We start from the raw sequence: 24,464 nt of genomic DNA on the forward strand, positions 1-24,464 counted from the left end.
TTGAATTTTCTCTACAAAATTTTGGCAGTTTTTGCCATTTCCACCTATTGTACTTTAATGAACTCCTCCTAGAGCTTTAATCAGATCAACATCATATTTGGTCAGTCTAATCTAAAGTCCTTTGAGACGTTAAATTGCGAAGATCTAGAGTTTTCGCTGAAGGGCATGTCTGTGGCGGCCTGGCAAAGTTCAATGTTCAATGTTCAACTTTGCAGATGCGTCAGAAGTAGTGAAAATTTACGTCTGATATGGGTTTCAGAATTAAGTGTGGCAAAATGGCTCGATAGCGCCACCTAAAAAATTTCAACAAAGTGCCCCTGACACTACATTTCACGTACAGGTATTAAATTGGGTACACACATCTAACAGCCCAATACCTACAAAAAAGTGAAATCTGAAAACCAACAGGAAGTCAAATATTTAGAATTTTCTTTGCAAAATTTGTGCAGTTTTTGCTATTTCCAGACGTTGTACTTTAACAAACTCTTCCTAGAGCTTTAATCAGATTAACATCATATTTGGTCAGTCTAATCTAAAGGCCTTTATGACGTTAAATTGCGAAGATCTAGAGTTTTCACTGAAGGGTTAGGCTTAGTGGCCTGCCAAAGTTCAGTGTTTTGCCATGAAACAGGAAGTTGTTGTAACTCAGGCATACATGTTGGAACTGCCCCAAACTTCACAAGTTTTACTAGAGTCCTGACCTAAAAATATCTATATGCCAATGTTCTGTTGCTGTCATTGCGCCACCTGCCAGCAACAGGAAATTACATATTTTACACTGTGATTAACTCCTCAAAGACATTTACTAATAACAACATCATATATGGTCAGTCTAATCTTAAGGCCTTAGCGACATTTAATTGCAAAGATCTTGAGTTTTCGTTGAAGGGCGTGTCCGTGGCAGCCTGACAAATTCTGATGTTTCGTCATGAATGATGAAGCTGTTGTAACTCCGGCATACTATGTCTGATCTGCTCCAAACTTTACATGTGTGATAAGAGTCCTGGCCTAAAGACATCTATATGCCAATATTCAGTTAGTCATAGCGCCACCTGCTGGCAAAAGGAAATGGTATGCTTTACACTTTAGTTCACTCTCAGAAAAACATTTTAATATGCCATGATGTACCAAACATACTAGAAATATGTTAAATGATGAAACACTTGGCTAAGTGCTAATGTATGCAATTAAAGCCAAGAAACAGGAAGTTCTAGTAACTCAGGCATACAATGTCCGATCTGCTCCAAACTTAACATGTTTGATAATAGTCCTTGCCTGAGAACATCTACATGGCAATATTTGGTTATGGTCAAATCGCCACCTGTTGGCAGAAGGAAGTGTGGCACTTTGAAATGACTTTGGAATGGCTATATTTCTCCTGTATTGATTCGCTTACATCCATGTCACCCACTGTTAACTGTTTTCTTGATGCCAACGGGTGGCGGTGAGCCCGGGTGCAAGGGCCCTTTCATTGCTGCTTGCAGCTTTAATTAAGTTTTACTTTTTGAATTAAATTACAGAAAAGAAAATAACTTTTTCATGATATTCTAATTTATTGAGATGCACCTGTACTTCTGGCCACAGTTGTAGGACCTTAAAGGATAAACAAAAATTATGTCGTTGTCATCACATTCATGTCATTTATGTAGATTTGATAAAGACCTTTAACTTTATTATTATTATTATTGGAAAGATCTGAGTGAGACAAAATAGAAATCTCTGGTTGTATACTGAAATGATTTACTCCATATCAATCCATCTCATTAATACTAACAAGACTACATGTTATACAAATACATTTATGACTGCTTACATTAAAATACATTATATTCCACATTTTGACAACATTGAACTTCATCAAGCAATACTTATTACCACCTGGATCTTAAAGACACCACAGAACACAGAATGCGATCAAACGTATGGAATAATTGGAAAATGTGTTAAAAACAATCCTGGTTCTACATCAATTTGGAATAAATTAACAAAATCTGTTTACATTAAGTGAATATATTATTTCTTGCATAGATATTATATTTTAAAACATCACATTTCAAAATATAACACACAACAATGAGCTTTTCAACAATTTACACAAGCCATATAAATCACAAAAGAAAATCACAGTGGAAAAAACATACATATTTCTCTAAAAATTAAATATTACTTCTGCCAAACATAGCCTTCCAGCGCCTGCTGAGCATTTTATAATATATCCAGCTATCCAGTCTAATATAAAACTCCAAATTCCTATATTTTCCTACTGTAACTCCTTCTATCAGACTCTGTTTAATTAAGGCAGTACTTGGATTTCACCACTGAAATGAGGATGAATTCAGGAACTCCAAAACTTAAACTACAACGTACTTTTGCATCACAAACAGCACAAAATACAGAGTTTCAACACATGATTAAATCCCAGTGATGCATGATGTAAAATCACAGTGCTGAGAGGTTATTTTGTGGTTGTTTTAAGGCTGTTTCAGGTCAGTATTTGAGTCAACAGTGTGTTGAGTCAGAGGCTAGAGGGCAGTGAAGTTCCTGAGATTGTGCATTTTACATACACTACATCAGGATCTGAATTGTGCAGACATATATACTAGAGGTAGACCTATATAGTATTTTAAAAATCTAGGAATATAAATTCATCACTACATACTGTGGATTTCATCAAACAATTTCATTACAAAACACAATATATTTGAAGTCATTAAAAGTGTTAGAAAATACACATTTAAAAATATCTTCAGACTACAAATAAAATCTAAAATATGCTCTTTGCATTTATAAATTTGTAAGTGGGCAGATATATATATATAAAATCTTGTTATGAAATAAGTGTTTTTCTCCAATACATGTTGGCCACAATAATTCCCCCCTTTTATTTAATACTTTTTGTAACCTCCATTTGCAAAGTAACAGTTCTGAATCTTCTCCTATAATGCCTGATGAGGTTAAATAATACCTGGCGGATAATCAGAGACCATTCTTCCATACAGAATCTCTCCCGATCCTTCAAATTCTGAGGTCCAAGTTGGTGCACTCTCTCATCTTCAATTTGGCCTCATCTTCACCCCAGTCATTTTCTATAAAATTCAGGCCAAGGAACTGGTGGCCATGGCAAAAACGTAATTTTTGTGCTCAGTGACCCATTTTTGTGTTGAGGTTTTTTTTTCTTTTCTTTTTGTTGTTGTTGTTGGAACGAATTAGCAAATCATGCACACGATTACATTTTTTTTTCTTGCATGTCATGTGCGGGGCTCCGTACCAAACCCATCTTGTGTGTTTGCTTTCAAAAAAGCTTTTTCAGTTTCATCTGACCACAGAACGTGGCCCAGTTTGAAGTTCCAGTAGTGTCTGGAAACTGAATATATTCTCTTTAACCTTTATTTAACTGACAAAAGTACAAAGAAAAGATTATCAATGATTTCACTGACTAATTTAATTGTATTTTATAAATATAAAAATGTTTTGGCTGCAACACACTCCAAAAAAGTGTCACTGTGTCACATCAACTTCCGGTCGGCCGGAACCGAGAATATTTCCTATAACACTAGATATACCTATACATCAGAATAAGAATGGCATCTACGCTAATATCTGTCACTCTGCTTATCCTGAGGTTTGCCGGGTGTAGGATCCAGGCCGTATCCAGATCAGATGGAGAACCTGTGTCTGGACTACAACGTAGCCCAGGAGACAATGGGCCTACAGATCCAGTTCTGGCTGCATCTATAATTCAGATTTTTTATCCCCGTATCCGCTTACATATATTTATATATAATCTATTTTTAATCTCTATAATAAAAATGTATAATTCAGATTTTGATCTCCATATCCATTTACATATATTATATCTTCCAAGGGTTTTTTTCCCTCCTAGGACTTTTTTTTCCCAGTGCTAGCACGCTGGGTTTTTCTCCTAGGGGGTTTTTTCCACCCCTGGGAGTCAGCCGACATTGGCTTAATGTAGCACCATCTTGTATATGTTACATATTACCACGCTTGTTTGTACAGCTTATTTTTAACCACTTCCCTTTTTTCTGTGCTTCTAATATGTAAAGCTGCTTTGAAACAATTACCAATTGTAAAAGCGCTATATAAATAAATTTGACTTGACTCTTTTATTGCATTTTACAAAATGTCCCAACTTTTTTGGAATTGGGGTTGTAATTGAGTTTGCTTGTCAATGAGATTTTTTTTTTTTCTTTCTTTTTTTCTTGAAACCCTCCCAAACAACTTGTGATTGTGACTTGTGATGATGCACATCAGAACTATGTTCCTTAGTTTTACACATCGTAATGGATGATTAAGGGAATTTGCCCTTTGTGTTACAGTACCTCAAAGTTATACTCCTGTGAAACAGGAAGTCATGACTGGACAATTTCATGTTTTAATCACCCTGGTATGCTATAAAATGTAAATATGAATGGGAATATACTTCAGAGATATTGTACTCATAAGAATTTCTAGGGGTGCTAATAATTGTGGCCAAAACATTTATTTAATAATGTGATTTTTCTCCCCACTTTTAATTGTTTTACTTAAATACTTTTAAAATGTAATTTATTCTTGTGATGGCAATGCTGAATTGTCAGCTTTTGCAGCATTTCGTAATATTGTTGTGGAAAAAACATTGTTCAGTATGAAAATTTTTCTTTGATGAATAGAAAGTTAAATATTTGAGATATAAATATAATTGTTTTAATGCTTGCTGTATAAAAGTGTTACTACCTGAAATCTTACTGGTACTGTTATAATATACAATTTCCAAACATATATATATACAGTATACATATATATATATATATATATATATATATATATATATATAGAGAGAGAGAGAGAGAGAGAGAGAGAGAGAGAGAGAGAGAGAGAGAGAGAGAGAGAGAGAGAGAGAGAGAGAGAGATTTTGTTTTAGTAACTATTGAAATTAACTTTAACAAAGATTAATAACTAATGTTAACTAATGAACCTTATTGTAAAGTGTTACAGAAAAGTGTTTATTTTAGATATTGTATCTGGTCCCAATCTCTTTTTAAAAGATAATTTTAGTAAACTTTGGCTTTTTTACTGTTCAATTAAATAGATTTGTGGTGTAAGAAGTCAAATTTTAAAATGTTATAAAACTGTATTATAATTATTCAAGAATAATAAATGTTTTAAGTACTTTTCCATGAAGTACAGTGCTTGACACACACATGTCGTCAACCAAGCGTCAGTGATTTTTTTTTTTAAGAGAAAACATTACTTGAATGCTTTTCTGATTGCATTGGCAGCCAGTATTTCCCTACAAGTGGTCATGAACGCCTGCTGTTTCTCATAATAGGCAGCCTCATTAATAAAAGTGGGGTATACCGTGCTGGCACCTTTATAAAGGATTGTTCTCCCATCAAAAGTTAGGAACATAGGGTCACCCTGGTTCAAAGGCTCCCAGTCACAGTCCTACACAGAAAGAGAAAGAAAAAGGAAGAGCACCATTACTGTGGAAAACAAGTGAAGCCTGGGAGTCAAAACAAGCCAGGCAAACATCTGAGTCATTGGACACATTTTCTTACATGTGTTTTCCCCTCCCTTGGTCATAAAGAGCAACTCTTTTTATGTTGCTCAAGGGCATATGTTTTGCTTTAATAAAAAACAAACTTCTGTATGCATTTACTAGATGGTCCATTTATAATACCTGTAGATGAGGATGCACCATAGCTGTGATGTTGCCGTTGGTGTCTCTGGGGTAGTCCATTCTCTCCTGGACTCTGAAAACTTCCACTGTACATGGAGGAAACTCTACACCTATGACAGGTTAAAAAAATCAAGGAAAATGAGGTGATTCTCCTAAGAAAAAGGAAAAGAGACATCACTCTTTGGTGAAATTTCAATCATTCCAAACCACCATGACTTACTTTCTTATGTGGAACGCAAACATTTTTAAAAAGGTTTCATATTGTATCTCATGTTGTTAATTTAGTCTCCTATTCATATCCTTTATTTCCTCTGTTCATTCAACATTTTATCCCTCCAGGTCTTTCAGATTATGAACCTGAGGCTAAGGCATCTGAGTGGGGTAGGCACTTAGCTGACTCTCTTGATGCCTGTAGGTAGTCCAGCATTCATCACCATACAACAGGAGGCTCAGAACCCGTGTAACAAGGTTTATAGTTCAGGGAAGAAGGAGGTGGGAACTGGCAAACAATCAACGTAACTTTGACGACAAAATTAATGAAAGGGTCTAATGGTGGACACGTGTGCAAAATCGCACATTATTATGGACAATGGAAAATTCCATTCCGAAGTTTGACAACAAATTCCAGCTGGAGAAAGACTACATTGAGTTGGCAAACGGGACCAGAGCGAGCAGAGTGGCGCTAAAAAGAGGTTACGCGGAGGTGTGTCTGATTGACAACGAGGGACAACAGCCAAACAGCTACAATCAGCTTTCAGCAAGGACGCGACAAACTCATTCACAAGAACGGTACAAAGTATAACATAAAAGAGTAGGCTACAATAGACTGTACTATCTGAACACTTTCAACGAAGACAATTATATCTATAACGGATGTTATGGCATTCAAACCTGGCACGAAATCCTTGGTCACCGTAATTATGATTAAGTTGATGGAATGAAAATCAAGGGTAAGATTGTTAAATCTAACCTAAACTGTGAAATTTGCACACAAGGTAAATTTGTTCAGAGTAAAAACAGAAAACCTGATACACAAGTTAAGGCGGCACTTGTACTAGTGCACATAGATCTAGCTGGTCCTATTGACCCAGAAGCTAAAGATGGTTTCAAGTATGCTTTGGCATATACTGATGATGACTACTCAGGTGCAGTGTTTGTGTATTTTCTAAAAGCTAACACTGTGAAAGCTACTGAAAAGTTCATTGCTGACAGATCCCCTTATGGGACTATAAAGTGTGTTAGATCAGATAACAGCACAGAATTTGTGGCAAAACAGTTACTATCAGTCACTAATAAGCAAGAATCGTATTAGACATGAAACCTCAGCACCATATTCACCCCATCAAAATGGGACTGCTGAGAGAAACTGGAGAACCCTGTTCAAGATGTCCTAATTCTCTCCTAGAGAGCAATCTACCTAAGATGTTGTGGACCTATGCTGTAATAAGTGCTGCAGTAATTCCCAACAGGTGCTACACTGACAGAATACAGCACTGAAGCATACAAGGCCAGATATGTAGCAAAAGGCTATAGTCAAGTGATGGGTGTAGATTAGAATGAGCCTTCTCCCAAATATTAAAGCAAATCTCACTTCAGTACGAGCCTTGATGCAAATGGCAGCACAATATGATCTTGACCTCCCATCAGATGGATGTAAAAACTGCCTATTTGCTTACTCCAGTTGACTGAAATTTACGACTTTTTCTTACGAATTTACGAATTCCAGAAATGTTTGGACGTTTTTTTTTAAAAATTTGAATAAAATGAAAATGAAAAGTCTTTCAAATCACATGAGCCAATATTTTATTCACAATAGAACATAGATAATATAAAAAAAGTTTAAACATGACAAATGCAAATTTGATGCCTATTACAGGTCTCAAAAAAGTTGCATTTTTAAAAGATTCAACTGGGAGAACATCTAGCAACTAATTTAGTTAATTGATAATCAGGTCTGTAACATGATTAGTTATAAAAGGGATGTCTTAGAGAGGCAGAGTCTCTCAGAAGTTGGTCAGACGAGTCCAAATTTAATATTCTTGTTGGAAATCACGGACGCAGTGTCCTCCAGGCTAAAGAGGAGGGAGACCTTCCATCATGTTATTCAACATACAGTATGGGCAGCTTGCATGTTTTGGAAGGCACTATGAATGCTGAAAGGTATATATAGGTTTCCAGATGACATCTATTTCATGGAAGGCCTTGTGTATTTCAACAAGACAATGTAAAACCACATACTGTAGCTATTACAACAGCATAGTTTCATCGTAGAAGAGCCTGGGTGCTGAATTGGCCTGCCTGCAGTCCAGATCTTTCACCTATAGAGAACATTTGGTGCATCATTAAATTAAAAATATGTCAAAGACATACATGAACTCTTCAGCAGCTGGAAACCTATAACAGGCAAGAATGGGACCAAATTCCATCACCAAAACTTCAGAAACTCATAACCTCAATGCCCAGATATCTTCAAACTGTTTTGAAAAGAAGAGGAGATGCTACACCATGGTAAACATGCCCCCATCCCAAATAGTTTGAGACCTGTAGAAGGCATCAAATTTGAAATGTGCTAATTTTGTGTACAAAATTGTAAAATTTCTCAGTTTAAACATTTGTTATGTTATCAGTGTTCTATTGTTAATGAAACTTTGGCTCATGTGATTTGAAAGTCTTTTAGTTTTCATTTTATTCAAATTTAAAAAATGTCCCAACATTTCCGGAATTCAGGTTGTACATGGAACAGACGGAATGATTTTCAGTGAAGTCAGACACAGGAGAAAAACTAGTCTGCAAACTGAACAAATCACTGTATGATTTAAAAAAGTCAGGGAAAAACTGGAACAAAATGTTACATGACTACCTCAGTGCAAATGATTTTGTGCAGAATTCAGCTGATCACTGTGTGTACAGAAAAAGAGAGCAAAAAAACAAACAAAACAAAACCAAAAACAAACAGTGTCGACAAATATGTAAACATGTTGATATAAGGTATCATTTAATTTGATCAGCACTGAATGATGGTAAAGTGACAACTGGAATCTGTGAGGATTTCCAGTCAGGATTTAGACCATACCACAGTACTGAGACTGCTCTCGTTAGAGTTACAAACGATCTACTCTTATCATCCGATCGTGGCTGTATTTCTCTATTAGTGTTATTAGATCTCAGTGCTGCTTTTGACACTATCGATCATAACATTCTTTTAAAAAGACTTGAAAACTATATTGGCATTAGTGGAATTGCTTTGGCATGGTTCAAATCGTACTTATCTGACCGTTATCAGTCTGTAGTAGTTAATGAAGAGATGTCGTATCGATCACAGGTTAAATATGGAGTACCACAAGGCTCAGTACTAGGACCGTTGCTTTTCACTCTGTACATGCTGCCCTTAGGAGAGATAATTAGGAAGCATGGTGTTAGTTTTCACTGCTACACTGACGATACTCAGCTCTATATTTCCTCGCGCCCTGACGAAACCTACAAATTCACAAAACTAACAGAATGCATAGCTGACATTAAAAACTGGATGACAAGAAATTTCTTATTATTAAATTCAGAAAAAACTGATATCCTAATCTTTGGACCAAAAACTTCCTCACGTAAAAACCTTGAATACTCTCTAACACTTGACGGGTGCTCCATTAAATCTTCGTCCTCAGTTAGGAACCTGGGTGTGCTCTTTGATACCAATCTTTCATTTGAAAGTCATGTTTCTAGTATCTGTAAAACCGCCTTCTTCCATCTAAAAAATATATCTAAATTACGACATATGCTCTCAATGACAAATGCGGAACAGTTGGTTCATGCATTCATGACCTCAAGACTAGATTATTGTAACGCTCTACTGGGTGGTTGTTCTGCACGGCTTTTAAACAAACTACAGTTGGTCCAAAATGCGGCAGCTAGAGTTCTTACTAGAACCAGAAAGTATGACCATATTAGCCCAGTTCTGTCAACATTACATTGGCTCCCTATTAAACATCGTATAGATTTTAAAATCTTGCTACTTACTTATAAAGCTTTAAATGGTTTAGCTCCCCAGTACCTAAGTGAGCTCTTAATGCATTATAGTCCTTCACATTTATTGTGATCTCAGAATTCAGGCCAGTTGATAATACCCAGAATATCAAAATCAACTGAAGGCGGCAGATCCTTTTCCTATTTAGCACCTAAACTCAGATAGATAGATTCTTATTCCACCACGTTTTGTCTGGTCTCATGTAGCCAGACCTTCAGACAGATGGCAGAAGGTCTGGACTCTATAGCAGCTTTCATTGGCCAAGGACTGCCCAAGAGGACTGACATGTAATACAACCAATCAGTTTATTTTGTTTCGTGTCATGTTCAGGGGCATGAAAATGTAAAGTCAATGTCCCTACAAGAACAGACTGGATAGCATCTAATAAATTATTCATTCAACAACGTTGTGCAAGTTTACTGCAACAATGGAGCAGCAAACTTCACATACTTTTGAAAATCCAGCGTTTAGTTGATCCTGGTAAGCACTCATTGTCACAGTTGTAACCATGACGGCGTTCTTCTTCCACAAGGGGGTTTGGCATCACAGCATTTTTTTCCAGGCGGATCATTAAAGAACACGACACATTTCCCGGGACATCCTGTAGAATTTACCAATCAGATGAGGACTTGATTCTGAAATCCTGAAGTGTTTCTAGTTAAGTGTGCCATATGCACACAGCCAACGCCTAAGGCTGAGACGTCCCAAAGTAGAGGCCGCTTTCCCCAACCTGACTGAGATCTAATCTTCTAGGATGGTATTACAGGTCATTTCCCATATCATCAAGTGCTACGCTATTTAACTAAAAACAATGGGTCTCATTCATGAAACATGAGCAGAACAATTTTTTGTGTAAATCGTGTGTAAAGTGGTTCTGGCGTAAATTTTCGGATTCATTAAAATGTTCGTATTTTCCAAATGTTAGTTGGTACGAAAGAAATCTACACCTGCTCCCAGCCACACGTAAATAGTGCGTTTAACATCCAAACGTTTTGGTCATTAATAAGGCTGCATTTTAATTCACCTTAATAAGGTGTCCCATTTACGACTGATTGGAATTCATTAACACACACACATTTCACTATCACCTCTGACGTTTACGAAGTTTTGTGAATCAGGAGAAGAGTTTTCGGGAAAGTCTCTTTACGCACAAATCACTCGCATATTTACTCGTATATTTACGAATGTTTCATGAATGAGACCCAATGTGTGCTGGAAGCCTGTGACATAGTCACAGTTTTTTCCAACCTGATTGTGAGCCCAAAAACATCAATTCAAGTCACCTTTATTTATAAAGGTGCTTTATACTATACAGATTGTTTCAAATCAGCTTTACAGGTGTAGCATCTGGACCAATCAGACACACATAAATTATTCATTATATTTAATGAATAATCCAGCAAACTCACTCTCTGTCAACAAAGGTCTGTGAACCATCCCCCCAAAACAGTAACAAATGCAGTTTTCATCGAGACTCTGGTTACAGGAAAATTGATAAGATTTTTTTACGACCAAAATCTTGACTGTCACTTAATTTTTGTTGAAAAGGACAAAGTGAAACTTTTTATCCTATATATTCTATATATATAACTACTTGAGAAATGTATAAACATGTATCCAATTTTCCCATCTCATGATTTTCATTTTATAGGGTTAGGCCTATATATTAATTCTCTTTTTTGAACTCTTTTATATTAATGTTTCAGAGTTGCATACTATGGTTAACTAAAATCACATGGGTATGATGTTTGGTCTCTATGAACTCCAGTCGTCATTCTCGATTTGTTAATTTACATTACATTTTGCTAACTCTATGACACATTAGTATTATAAGAATCTAGAACAGTGGTCTCAAACTGCCGGCCTGTGGGACATTTACGGACCCCCTCCCCCTCCATCCTGCTCACAACTGATCTCAAAAATAAAACATAATCCGGCCAGCAAAATGATTATTATTATTATTATTATTATTATTATTATTCTCTAGTTGTCTCATACCATATTCCATATTCAAAAGAATGACATGATTCTACAAAAAAAAAATTAAAGTAAAAAAAGTGCGCAGGCAGATTTGAAGAGAGCTGGTTCGGGGCTTTCATAGTTTATTTGTTATTTGGCTGCAAAGTGCAAATGAAATATGTTTTTTTTTCCAATCCGAAAAGGAAAGTGGATGAGAAACACAGAGAGTTTCAAGAAAGATGAATGTTATAGTAGTTTAAGCGTTTAGTCTAGTTAGCAAAGTCTTGTACATGTCACACATAAAGTTGTCCATTCTTCATGCTCATATACCGGAGTCCCTAATCATGCAGATTTTGACTACATGCTCTGAGTAGTACTGTACAGTAAGAATGTTATTTCCCATAAGAAGGAAATGAACATTTCTTAGAATTAATAAAACAATTAACCAAGAGTTCACAGGACCAACAGGCTAATTGATTGAAATATTAATTTTATTACATTAAGTTAATTCTATTAACTGATCCAAATATTTATAATTAATTATTCATATTCCTTTTGAGCTAATTTGCTACATAATGGTGGAGAACAATGCAGGCATAAACAAAGGTTATGAATTTAAACCACTGTCCACCTAAAAGTGTGAATTTGATAATTCCAGAATATGACATGCGATACACATTTAGGTCACTAGTTGCTGGCTTGTTTATATGCAGATAAAGTGATAGCTTGAATTGACATCTCTACTGTAACTGAAAGAGTCTTGACACATTTTAGCATATGTTCAAATGGTATCAGTGTAAAGTTAATCTGATTTTGGCGAAGAAACCCTAATTTCAGTATTATCACTCTGGAGTTTTAGGTATCGCCGGCGATACCACCTTGGTTCTTTTCTTACCAGTGTGAAAGAGACTAAAAATACTCCGTCAATGTTGCACATACAATTAAGAGTTATACACCACTTTAATCTGTGAAGTATCTTCTTTTATTTGTGTACACTCAGAGTAAAAACAAAATGTTGTGCTTTTTGTAAAATAAAGAAAACTAACATGATGTGTCATCTCTCATCTCCCTCTGAACGAAGTCCAATCTGATCGTTCTCAGAAAATTTTTAGTTAGTGAATAGTAATTAATTAATTAATTAATAATTAATACCGAGAACATTTCCTATAACACTAGATGTACCTGTACATCAGAATAAGAATGGCATCTACGCTAATATCTGTCTCTCTGCTTATCCAGAGGTTTGCAGGGTGCTGGATCCAGGCCGTATCCAGATCAGAACCTGTGTCTGGACCTGACTACAACGTAGCCCAGGAGACAATGGGCCTACAGATCCAGTTCTGGCTGCATCTATAATTCAGATTTTTAATCTCCGTATCCGCTTACATATATGTATATATAATCTATTTTTAATCGCTATAATAAAAATGTATAATTCAGATTTTGATCTCCATATCCATTTACATATATTATATATATCTTCCAAGGTTTTTTTCCCTCCTAGGACTTTTTTCCCAGTGCTAGCACGCTGGGTTTTTCTCCTAGGGGTTTTTTTCCACCCCTGGGAGTCAGCCGACATTGGCTTAATGTAGCACCATCTTGTATATGTTACATATTACCACGCTTGTTTGTACAGCTTATTTTTAACCATTTCCCTTTTTTCTGTGCTTCTAATATGTAAAGCTGCTTTGAAACAATTACCAATTGTAAAAGTGCTATATAAATAAATTTGACTTGACTTGACTAATGACACAAAAATGAGACTTATATCTAAAAAAAACATTGAAATGTCAGGTTTTAAATCGTGTATCCAGCGATCACAGTGATGACAATAAATATTAAATAAATATTACTCCTCTGTATAGAAAATTGACAAACATATGAGAATCCATCAATATTTCTCCAAATGTGCATGCTTTTAAGCTAAAAGGCTATATAAAATGCCATAGAGGTAACATAATTGTTCAGAGACTTTGCATCACAGAAATAATTATATTTTAAAGAATATAATAGAATACCATTATTTTAAATTGTAATAATATTTCATAGTATTGCTGTTTTTTTCTGTATGTTTGATATACACCATGATGAGCTTGAGACATGATCACAGAGGATTTTTTCACAGCCTACCTGTCTGAAGGAGCTCATTATTTATGCAGATCATACAACTCATTATGCGACTCTGTTGTCTTCTCAGGTTTGAATCACAGCATTATTCATAATGATTCACGTCTCCACGCATACTGTGTTTCTTGACAAAAAGCGTCTTGCAAAATTTAAATCTCTCTATTGGTTTATATGAACAAGTAGGCAGGATCATTTTTACATAATTTTGAAGCAAAAACTCTATTGCAGACTCCAGAGGGTTAAAGCATAAGTCTGTTTTGACAAAGGAATCTCAGCTCAGCAGCATGTAAATTGTACCAGAATTGATTATTCTGCTTTGGTTGAAGAAATCCCAATTGCAGTATTGCCTAACCTGTTTCTGATGAAGAAATCTCAATGCAGTGTTATGTAAATGTAGATTTGGGTGATACTCCCCTTTCTACACAGTGTAAAGGGCTTAGAAATTATATTTGGATTGATGCCATTCATCTAAACTTTAGCTGCATCTACAAGCATAGCTACCTGGTGAACAAACCTGTGTTTCACTCACTGAAAGAAGCATCCGTATTCATGCACAAGAAGGATATAACTATGTATGCTTAAACAAGCTTTGACTTACAGCAAATCTGTTTAATTACTCTTTAAACAAGTACAAGAAGTTGGTTAAAGTAGAGAGAAGAGTTTACATGAGTAAAATTTGCAAATGCCAAACCATATTTGCATTTTACTGAATGTAATATCAAGTTTTTGAAAATCTGAAAGTATAAGTGCCACATTTTAACTCTATGCATAATTCATTTAAAATGTGCAGACATTCTTCATGAACTGTTGAATTGCTCTGACATGCACTGGTTCCCATTTTATCTAAATTTAATTACATGTGAACTGTTTAGCTAAAGAATAATTCTTTGAGTTGGTTGATTTTTCAATAGTACGTTGGAGGAACACATGGTGTGGTCCTGAACATGCTGCAGCTGTGACCAACTACAGAGTGATTTCCAAAGCTAATCTAATGGTTAATCACTAGTGTTATTGATTATTCCCAATACCAGGTCATTCTATTGTTTTATTCACTTCTTTAAATCTTTTTATTTATTTTAATCATAATAGCAGTCAGCTATTCATTTTTTTTTTATTTCTTTCATTTATGTGATTTATTTACATTTTCCTTTCTTGTTCTAGTGTGGTTTAATTTCCCCATAGAACTGCAAAAGTAAATAGACATAAGCAGCGTCTGAAATCGCGTACTGTTGAGTAAGTACTACATTTGAATTTAAATTTACTTCATGACCATTAAAAAAGTATGTTCTATATAGTACGAATGCGAGTAGTATGTCACTGTCACTGTATGTCAAATATGAAAATATAGCTGCAAGCAGCAATTACGGGGCCAAGCACAAAAACGACACAAGAAGCCAGCCAGCATGGCTGTGAGCATCAGACCAACTGCAACAGCAATTAAAAGAAATATTAGGATCATTTTAGGCAAAAGAACTGAAAAATGATCAAAAATGAGGATTTACTGGTTCATCACTTTCGACCAATATGTGGCGCTGTGACCAAATTAATGTGGTATGGTCAAAGTAAGGTGACGGTGACTGATGCAGAGTTTGGTGTAAATCTGCCAAAGCATTGCAGAGATACTGCTTCAAGAGTCAGTTTTGCATCATGCCTCAAATTCGTTGCTCCAGTATACAAAAACGGTTTGACGTATCGTTTGAAATCTATAACTTTTTGTCAGCATGGTCTGAAGATGAAATAGTTCGAATTTAGTGAAAATCAGAGCAACGGTCTAGGAAGAGTTCGAAAAAGTTGGTTTTCATTCGACTTGATATGATGCCCCGAATCTAATGAGACCAAATTTATGATTTTTGGTCAAACCCATCAGATGTTATAAGCAAAAAGAGCCATTTTTCATATCTCCACTCCAGTAGGTGGCGCTGCACCGAAACACTGCATGATGCCTCAGGTCATGCTTGTGATGACATGTACCAAGTTTGGTCTGAATACGATAAAGCATTGCAGAGATACAGCTTCAAGAGTGTGTTTTGCAGTGCTTCTGATCTGCCTGCATTGACACTATTATTTAAGAGCTGCTGTGCAGCCAAATTATGTACCAGTTATCAATGTAAAGCTGCTTTGACACAATCTGCATTGTAAAAAGCGCTATATAAATAAAGGTGACTTGACTTGACTTTTGCATCATGCTTCAAATTCGTTGCTCCAGTATACGAAAACGGTTTGACGTATCGACTTGAAATCCATAACTATTTGTCGCCATGGTCTGAAGATGATACATTTCAATTTTGGTGAAAATCAGAGCAACGGTCTGGGAGGAGTTTGAAAAAGTAGGTTTTTAAAGAAAAACAATATGGCGGACAGGAAGTTCAGCCGACTATGGCAAATTTGATATCTGTTCTCAGCATGACCGAAAGAATCTACTGAGACCAGTTTCATTACAATCAGTTAATATAGTCAAACGTTATTAACATTTTTGCAAATTTTGTTATAAATTTTGACCACAAGGTGACGCTGGTCCGAAACTTCTCAGGCTCCTTCAGGGCATTGTCCTGATAACCCATACCAAGTTTCGTAACGATACGCTAATGCATTCGAAAAATACAACATTTTAGCACAAAATTCAAAATGGTCGACAGCCAAAATGGCTGATATGTAAAAATTTTATATCATTCGACTCGGCATGATGCCCTGAATCTAACAAGAAATTTATGATTTTTGGACAAACCCATCAAAAGTTTATAAGCAAAAATAGCCATTTTTCATATCTCCGCACCAGTAGGTGGCGCTGTGCCGAAACACTGCGTGATGCCTCAGGTCATGCTTGTGATGACATGTACCAAGTTTGGTCTGAATACAATAAAGCGTTACGGAGATACAGCCTTACGTCTATTTTCGCAAGCGCAACATTAAATTTGTTCACATGTTTTTCGAAAACGGTTTGAGGAATCGACTTGAATTCCATAACATTTTGTTGGCATGGTCTGAAAATGATCTGGTTCAATTTTCATGAAAATCGGAGTAACAGCCCAGGAGGAATTTGAAAAAGTACGTTTTTCAGAAAATGACCCAAGGAATCAGAGGAAAGAATTTTGTTTCTAGCCCTTACAGTTCAAAAATTATTAACATAAACATAAGTGCAACTTTGGACAGCTGGTGGCATTAGAGGGATTGAGTTAGAGACTCCAAATTTGCTATGGACAAAGGTCAGACTGTCCTCTAACTGTGTGTCAAATTTCACAACTTTCCTGCAAGCGGTTCTATGGGCTGCCATAGACATCAAGAGCGGAAGAAGAAGAATAATCGATGAAAATAAAAAGAACACCAACAGATACAATAGGTGCCTCCGCACCGTCAGTGCTTGGCCCCTAATTAGTTCAATTAAGGTATGTAGAAAACAGTCCAGCTCAGTTTGTGAGCCACATTAGCCACATTGTGACTCAGGATGTAAGCCACATTGTGACTCAGGATGTAGGTCCTCAGTTAGCTGTTGAAGGCAAGTCAATATGACAAGCCGGGACTTTTCCTGTAATGCTCAGCCATGAGAATATTCTGTAATTATCACAGTCTTCACGGTCCCCTTTGTTCTTGTAAGGGGTGGTGATCTTTCCATCCTTGACATCTTGGGTAACATGCTTAGAGCTCCAGCAGTTCAGAAAGAGTTGATGGAGATGGCGGGCTAGGGGTTCTATTCCAGCTTGGAGACGCTCACCTGGTACTGCATCAGCCCCAGCGGCTTTGCCTCTGCCCAGTCCTTGTACTATGGTTATTACCTCATCTATCTCTGGTTCTGAATGCATTTAGTTACCACTTGTAGTACACTTGAACCCATAAGTGTATTACAAGTGGTAACTAAATACATTTTCAATACAGAGATAGTATGTTAAAAGCACATTTTACTGAGAACCCCATCACTGGTAACTACCTTAAACTGGGTTTTTGATTTCTGCAGTCACATGCAGCCGCAGGTTTCCTATGCAGAAGAAGTGGTTTGTCACTGCCAGGACATCTGAAGCTACCTTGGGTGGTCCTAACACTTATGAAGGGCTTCTCTCATCCCTCAGTCCCTCTTGATCAGAGGAGAGGCAATGCCAGTACATCTGAGAGACAAAATGGATGCAGGGGCTCCCACAGGAGTTAGAAGTGCTGGGGCTTGAATGCCTTATTGGGGCCCCAGCTCCACTGAGTGGCAGTTGACCTCCTTCTAGTAGGATACTAATGAGAAGGTTCCTCTGCCCATAGAACAAAGGTAGGAACCATCAACTATTGATCAAATTACTCTAACCAGACATCCACTGTAGACCGTTTCCTGCAATTTAAATCACAGTGTCATTACATACAGTTCAAGCTTGAAATGTGTATTATGCTTAGGTCATGTTATATTTTTTCAGCTTTGGTCGCTTCAGCTGGGAGTGAGATCCAGCTGGTCTAAAAATGTTATAGAAGTAAAATAAAAAAAAAATAAATAAAAATCTGTAGTTAAGCCAGCTTTACTCTGCTTTGACACATGCAATCACTAAAAATATCACTTTCCAAGTTGGTACAAAGAGTTTTGGACTCCTCAAATTATTATAGGCTATGAGTTGCCATTTTGTTTTCTTTTACTTTCTTACCATCTAGTTATGTAGTTTAAGTTAAAAGAGCAGTCATGAATGACCAAAAATCCACACCCTTAAAAGGAAAACATGCTAAAGTGCTCCTCATGTTTCACTATAAACACTTTTTTACATATTATTTTTACATTTTATTTACTTCTTTAAACTTTTATTAAGTTATTGAGTTAATTTTTGATTAAATTATTTTTTGTTAAATAGTTGTTGACCACTTGCCAAACATGGGGTTAAAGAAAAAAACAAAAAAACAAAAACACACACACATATATATATATATATATATATATATATATATATATATATATATATATAATGTGTGTATATATATATATTTATATATATATATATATATAATGTGTGTGTGTATATATATATATATATATATATATATATATATATATATATAACTGATATAAACATATATGTCATTTTCAGGTCTATGCTCAAAAAGTGGGACTGATAAAACACAAGACCATGTGGGAAAACTCCATGTGCATTCTGAAGTTATTTGAAAAGATAAATGTGTAAATCTGTTTCGATATGAACTTTACATTCAAAATCCTTTAAAGTGTACTATGATAAATACTTTTTCACAGTTGGCTCATTTAGCTGTTAGCTTGTGTTCATAACAGATGGCTCCTGCATCAGTTAAATCCCTGAGTCCCCTAATTAATATTTTCCATTATGTCAGATCTACTGTTTGTTTTTTATGTTGATGTAGTCCAAACATGGATCTACACAGGCAAACGGAAAGCACGTTTGAGCGCTCACAATGAGACATTCATCTACAACAATGCGGCACCTTTACACAGCATGGCATTACAAAACCCAGCAAGCTACTAATGACATGGAAACTAACCAACTAGCAAACAAGTATTTCAGTAACAAAACTCTGAAACCAGAAGAGAAACTAGCTGTGCTTGCCCAGCCCAACATGTTCCTGCTTAATGCGAGACATAGAGAAATGTGTATTCATGTCAGTATACTGAAAGTACACGTGATTATCTTGTTTAAATGTTTCCACAGTTGAGGAAAAAAAAGAGGAAGATAAATGCTTAAAGAAGAAGTCTATATTTCAAACTGGCTGAAATGCCGAGGTCGGCCAGTTCATACAGTATTTAAATCAGTGCTGGCTGACTCAATGACCTGAGAGTATAACCGTTTGTCTTGAAATGCCACACACTATCTTGGCAGAGAAAAAGATGGCCATGGGGGAAAGAAAGTTATGTAAACAAAGCATCTATAAACAACATGAAAAACACTTTCAAATGCGCTATTTCTCATCTAATTGTTTGACATCTGAAAAACACAACATTATGGTTCCATACTGTCACTGATTGCACATGATTACTATAGCTTTATATTAGGATTATTTCCTGTATTTTCTATAATATTATTTTCTATTGTAGCCACCCCAGTTGTCTTTGAAATCCATTTATAGCAACACATTTCAGGTTCAGTGCAGTAAGCACACTGATCTCTGCTTAACTTCCATTAACCTTACCACTATTGAAAAGCTCGATGAAATCCAGAGCATGCTTTAGTATTGTCCTCATGGACTCAAATACATTGCTCCTCAAAACGCCTTGTGGCTGAGGGCCCACCTCAAGACCTGCAATAGAAACACACATCTATATAAGTCAGTGGTTCTCATCTGGTGGGTCATAACCAAACAAAGGGTCACAGGTCTATTCTGATAGGGTCACAGACAGCAGTGTAAAACCATGTTGAGTGAGGTGCAACTGGTATGGTAACACTACAATACAGGCGCACTAATAAGCATTAATTCATGCTTAAATAATGGACGGATAATTATGAGTTAATGTATGACTCGTGAAGAACTACTACCACATTAGCAACTAATAAAAGAGTCTATCTGATTAATAGATTAAGTAACATATGAATTGCTATTAAGTAAATGTGTCATGTATTAATTCCTTAACACATTAATTTACACTTAAATATGTTATTACCACAATGGGTCAAAGCCATGCATTTTAATTTCCAGTTGTCCACTTTAATTAATAATTAGCTAATTATTTGCAAAGACATCATTATGTTATGACTTTACTTGTTGAGGCACATGACTATTAACACATTATAAAGCAAAGTCGTGGATTGCAATTTCAAGCCGTCTACAACGAGATTCCACTGTATGTGGGGATCCAAAATTCATAAACATAATGACATACAACCCCAATTCCAGTTGGGACATTTTGTAAAATGTAATAAAAATCAAGAATTTGTGATTTGTTAATTCTGTTTAACATTTATTTAACTGACAAAAATACAAATAAAAACTTTCCAATGTTTTCAGTGGCCAAATTAATTGTTTTTGTAAATATAAACCAATTTAGATTTTGATGGCTGCAACACACTCCAAAAAAGTTGAGACAGAGGCAAAATAAAAGTGAAAAGTTTATAGAATATCCAAGTTAAACAGTTTTGAAACAGTCCACAGTTAGCAGGTGAATTGGTAATAGGTGAGGGTGTCGTGTTTGGGTATAAAAGGAGCATCCACCTAGCAAACATGGGTTATGGCTCACCACTTTGTGCCAAATCTCATGAGAATTGTCAAACAATTAAAAAAAATCACATTTCTCAATGCAATATTTGAAAGTATTTAGGTCTTTCAGCATCTAGCATTCATATTGTTGTTGAATCTCTGTTACTTAAGGAGAAAGCTATACATCTGTTTTCTGGGCCCTTGCTCATTTCAGATGGTCCAGAAGACATCCAGTGCAAATGTGAGCTGTGGTAAGATGAGTGCACATTTCAGCATTTTTTTGGGAAAAACATACATCGAGTTTTCAGTCCTAAAGACAAAAGGGACCATCCAGACTTTCATCAGCGACAGCTGCAAAAGCAAACATCTGTCATGGTATGGAGGTGCATCCGAGCAAATGGCATGGTGACTTGCATATAAGTGAAAGTACCATTGACCCACGTATGTATACTGGGACTGTACAGAGACCTATACTGCTATCAAGATGTCATCTTTCCTGGGAAGCAAGAAAATGTCAGGCCTCATTCTACATGTGCTATAACAGAGTGGTTTTTTAGACACTCTACACTGTTGCAACTCAATGTAATAACTGTACATAATGTAAAAACTGCACATAATGTAACAAGTATTACATTATTATTGTAATAAAATGTTCATAATGTAATAATTTTATCAAAATGTAATGAAAGATTGAGCTCATAATGTAATAAGTATAAGTAGTAGTAATAGTAGTAGTAATAATCTGGTGGATTTTGTAGGCAGGTTAAGACTGGATTTAGATTTTTAAAATTTACTGTAAAGGAATACCATGCTTTATGTTTATTACATTTTGAGAAAATTATTACATTATGAACATTGTATTACAATAATAATGCAATACTTATTACATTATGCACAGTTTTTACATTATGAATTGCTACATACACCATAGAGTGGCAAATCATGAAAAGGAGAATCAGACAATAATGACCACAGACTGTTAAGCAGCTGTCTTGTATCAGCCGAGATTGGGCCAAAAATCCACTTGCAAAAAAAAAAAAAAAAAAAGAAAAAAAATGCAACAATTACTATCCTCAACTCTCAAACAATTAAAAAGTGTAATTAAAAGGAAAGGTAATGTGACAATGGTAAACATGCCTCTGACACAACTTTTTTGGAGTGTTTTGTAGCTATCAAAATCAAAATTTGGTTATATATACAAAATAAATTGAAGTTGGTCAATGAAAACTTTGAAAATCTTTGAAAAAAAAAAATGGTGCTATATAGTACTAAAAGTGGTTCTTTGGCTCGTAATCATAGGGGAACCACTTTAAGTGCTGTATAGCACCAAATCTTGGTGCTTCAGTGGTTCTTCAGCGGTTCTTTGGGATGACTGAGGTGCTATATAGCACCACTACTGTATACAGAACCTGTTAAGCCCCTGTATGGTTCTTCAGCAGTTCTTCAGTGGTTCTTTGGGGTGGTTAAGGTGCTATATAGCACCACTGCCATACAAAGAACCTGTTAAGCCCCTTTAAAGGTTCTTTACGAGCCAAAGAACCACTGTTGGTGCTGTTTAGCAGCATTTTTGTTAAAGAAATAAAATGTGATACGGCACTTCTTATGTGTTCTACATAGCACTATTTGACAAAGGTGCTGTAAAGCACCTTTCAAACATATGGTGCTACATAGCACCAAAAGTGGTTCCCCTATGATTACGAGCCAAGAACCACTTTTAGTTTTAGAGTGTACTTTTGTCAGTTAAAGAGAATCAACAAATCACAGATTATTGATTTTAATACATTTTAAACTTTTCTGGATTTGGGTTTTTTTATTACTTAATAATGAGCTAATAGTCATGTGCCTCAAGTAAAGTCATAACATAATGCTATCTTTGCAAATGATTAGCTAATGATTAATTAAAGCAGACAACTGGAAGCTGAAATTCATGACTTTGACCCATTGTGTAAATTAACATTAATTTACGCTACTAGTTGATATATGTGTCACGGTTCATGAATCCGCTGTCTCATTCTGGTGTCTGTGTGTTCTGTAGTGTGTCACCTGATTGTTCGTGTGGGCGTCGCCGCTGATTATCTGATCAGCGGCAGCTGTTTGCTGGCTGGCAAGGACGCTGCCCGACAACTCACCAAACTTAAGCAGGGTAACCGCACGGTCGCAGAATATTCCATCGAGTTTCGCACTCTCGCGGCGGAGTGCCGCTGGAACGAGGAGGCGCAGTGGGATGTGTTCCTGCATGGGTTGGCCGACCGTGTCCATCGAGAAATCCGGTAAGCCTGAGATGGGCGACTCACAACATCACCTGCCAGGCACTCATCGACTCCGGGGCTGAGGGGAACTTCATGGACACCAACTTTGCACAACTTAACAGTTTACCCATCATCCCACTCACCCGCCTGATCACTGTCGACGCACTCAATGGACAACGACTTCCCAGCATCTCTCACTCTACGGACTACGTTACTCTCATCTCCTCTGGCAATCACAATGAAGACATTCAGTTCCTCCTCATGGACTCACCTCAGGCACCTTTCGTTCTAGGACACCCCTGGCTCACCAAACACAACCCTCAGATTGACTGGCAGCAGCACACCATCACCGAGTGGAGCACTCTTTGTCACAGGTCTGTTGTCTGCTTGTCCCACTGTGTCTGTTTCTGTGTTACAGGAGGAGGCGTCAAGTCCTGGAGAGTATCTAGACCTGAGGGAAGTGTTCAGTAAGTCCCGGGCTGCTTCTCTCCCTCCGCATCGTCCCTATGACTGTTCCATAGATTTAGTACCCGGTAAGTCTCTGCCTAAAGGCAAACTATACTCTCTGTCTGCTCCCGAGAGGGAGGCCATGGAAAAATATATTTCTGATTCTCTGGCAGCGAAATTCATCCGACCTTCCTCTTCTCCAGCGGGGGCGGGGTTCTTTTTTGTGGGGAAGAAGGATGGGTCTCTGCGACCTTGCATTGATTACCGAGGGCTGAACAACATCACGGTAAAGAATACTTATCCTTTGCCGTTGATGTCTTCAGCCTTTGAGAGGTTGCAGGAAGCATCCGTTTTCACTAAATTGGAATTAAGGAACGCTTATTTGGTTCGCATCAGGAAGGGGGATGAATGGAAGACCTGGTTTAACACCCCTAGAGGATACTTTGAATACTTGGTCATGCCCTTCGGGCTGTCCAACAGTCCAGCGGTCTTCCAGGCACTCGTCAATGACGTGTTGAGAGACATGGTCGATCAGTTCATTTATGTCTACCTGGATGACATATTGATATTTTCCTCGTCTCTCCAGGAACATGTTCAACACGTCAGACTAGTGCTTCAGCGTCTGTTAGAGAATGGGCTTTTTGTCAAGGTGGAGAAATGCGAGTTTCATGCACAGTCTGTTTCTTTTCTAGGGTACATCGTCTCGTCTGAGGGAGTTCGCATGGATCCTGACAAGGTTAAGGCTGTGGTGGATTGGCCAAGTCCAGATTCCCGTAAGGCCCTACAGAGGTTTCTGGGATTCGCCAATTTTTACCGGCGTTTTATTCGCAATTTCAGCCAACTAACCACACCTCTGACTGCCTTGACC

General features: G+C 36.7%; 1 protein-coding gene across 2 annotated transcripts in view; it reads right to left on the minus strand.

Annotated features, from left to right (window-relative positions):
* Positions 1-858: 858 nt before the first annotated feature.
* The window catches only part of aspa (aspartoacylase), a 30,923-nt gene continuing 7,317 nt past the window's right edge, over positions 859-24,464 (minus strand). The window contains exons 4-6 of one of the 2 annotated variants that reach the window (XM_067406395.1): positions 19,899-20,006; positions 5,681-5,790; positions 860-5,445 (exon numbers count right to left, since the gene is read on the minus strand). In XM_067406395.1, the coding sequence (XP_067262496.1) occupies positions 5,248-5,445; positions 5,681-5,790; positions 19,899-20,006 (416 nt within the window). In that variant the 3' untranslated portion in view covers positions 860-5,247. Of the gene's footprint in view, positions 5,446-5,680; positions 5,791-19,898; positions 20,007-24,464 lie in introns of both variants that reach the window. The other variant, XM_067406396.1, reaches the window with a different exon arrangement.

Source organism: Chanodichthys erythropterus, chromosome 13 (genome assembly GCF_024489055.1).
Source record: "Chanodichthys erythropterus isolate Z2021 chromosome 13, ASM2448905v1, whole genome shotgun sequence".
NCBI lineage: Eukaryota > Metazoa > Chordata > Actinopteri > Cypriniformes > Xenocyprididae > Chanodichthys > Chanodichthys erythropterus.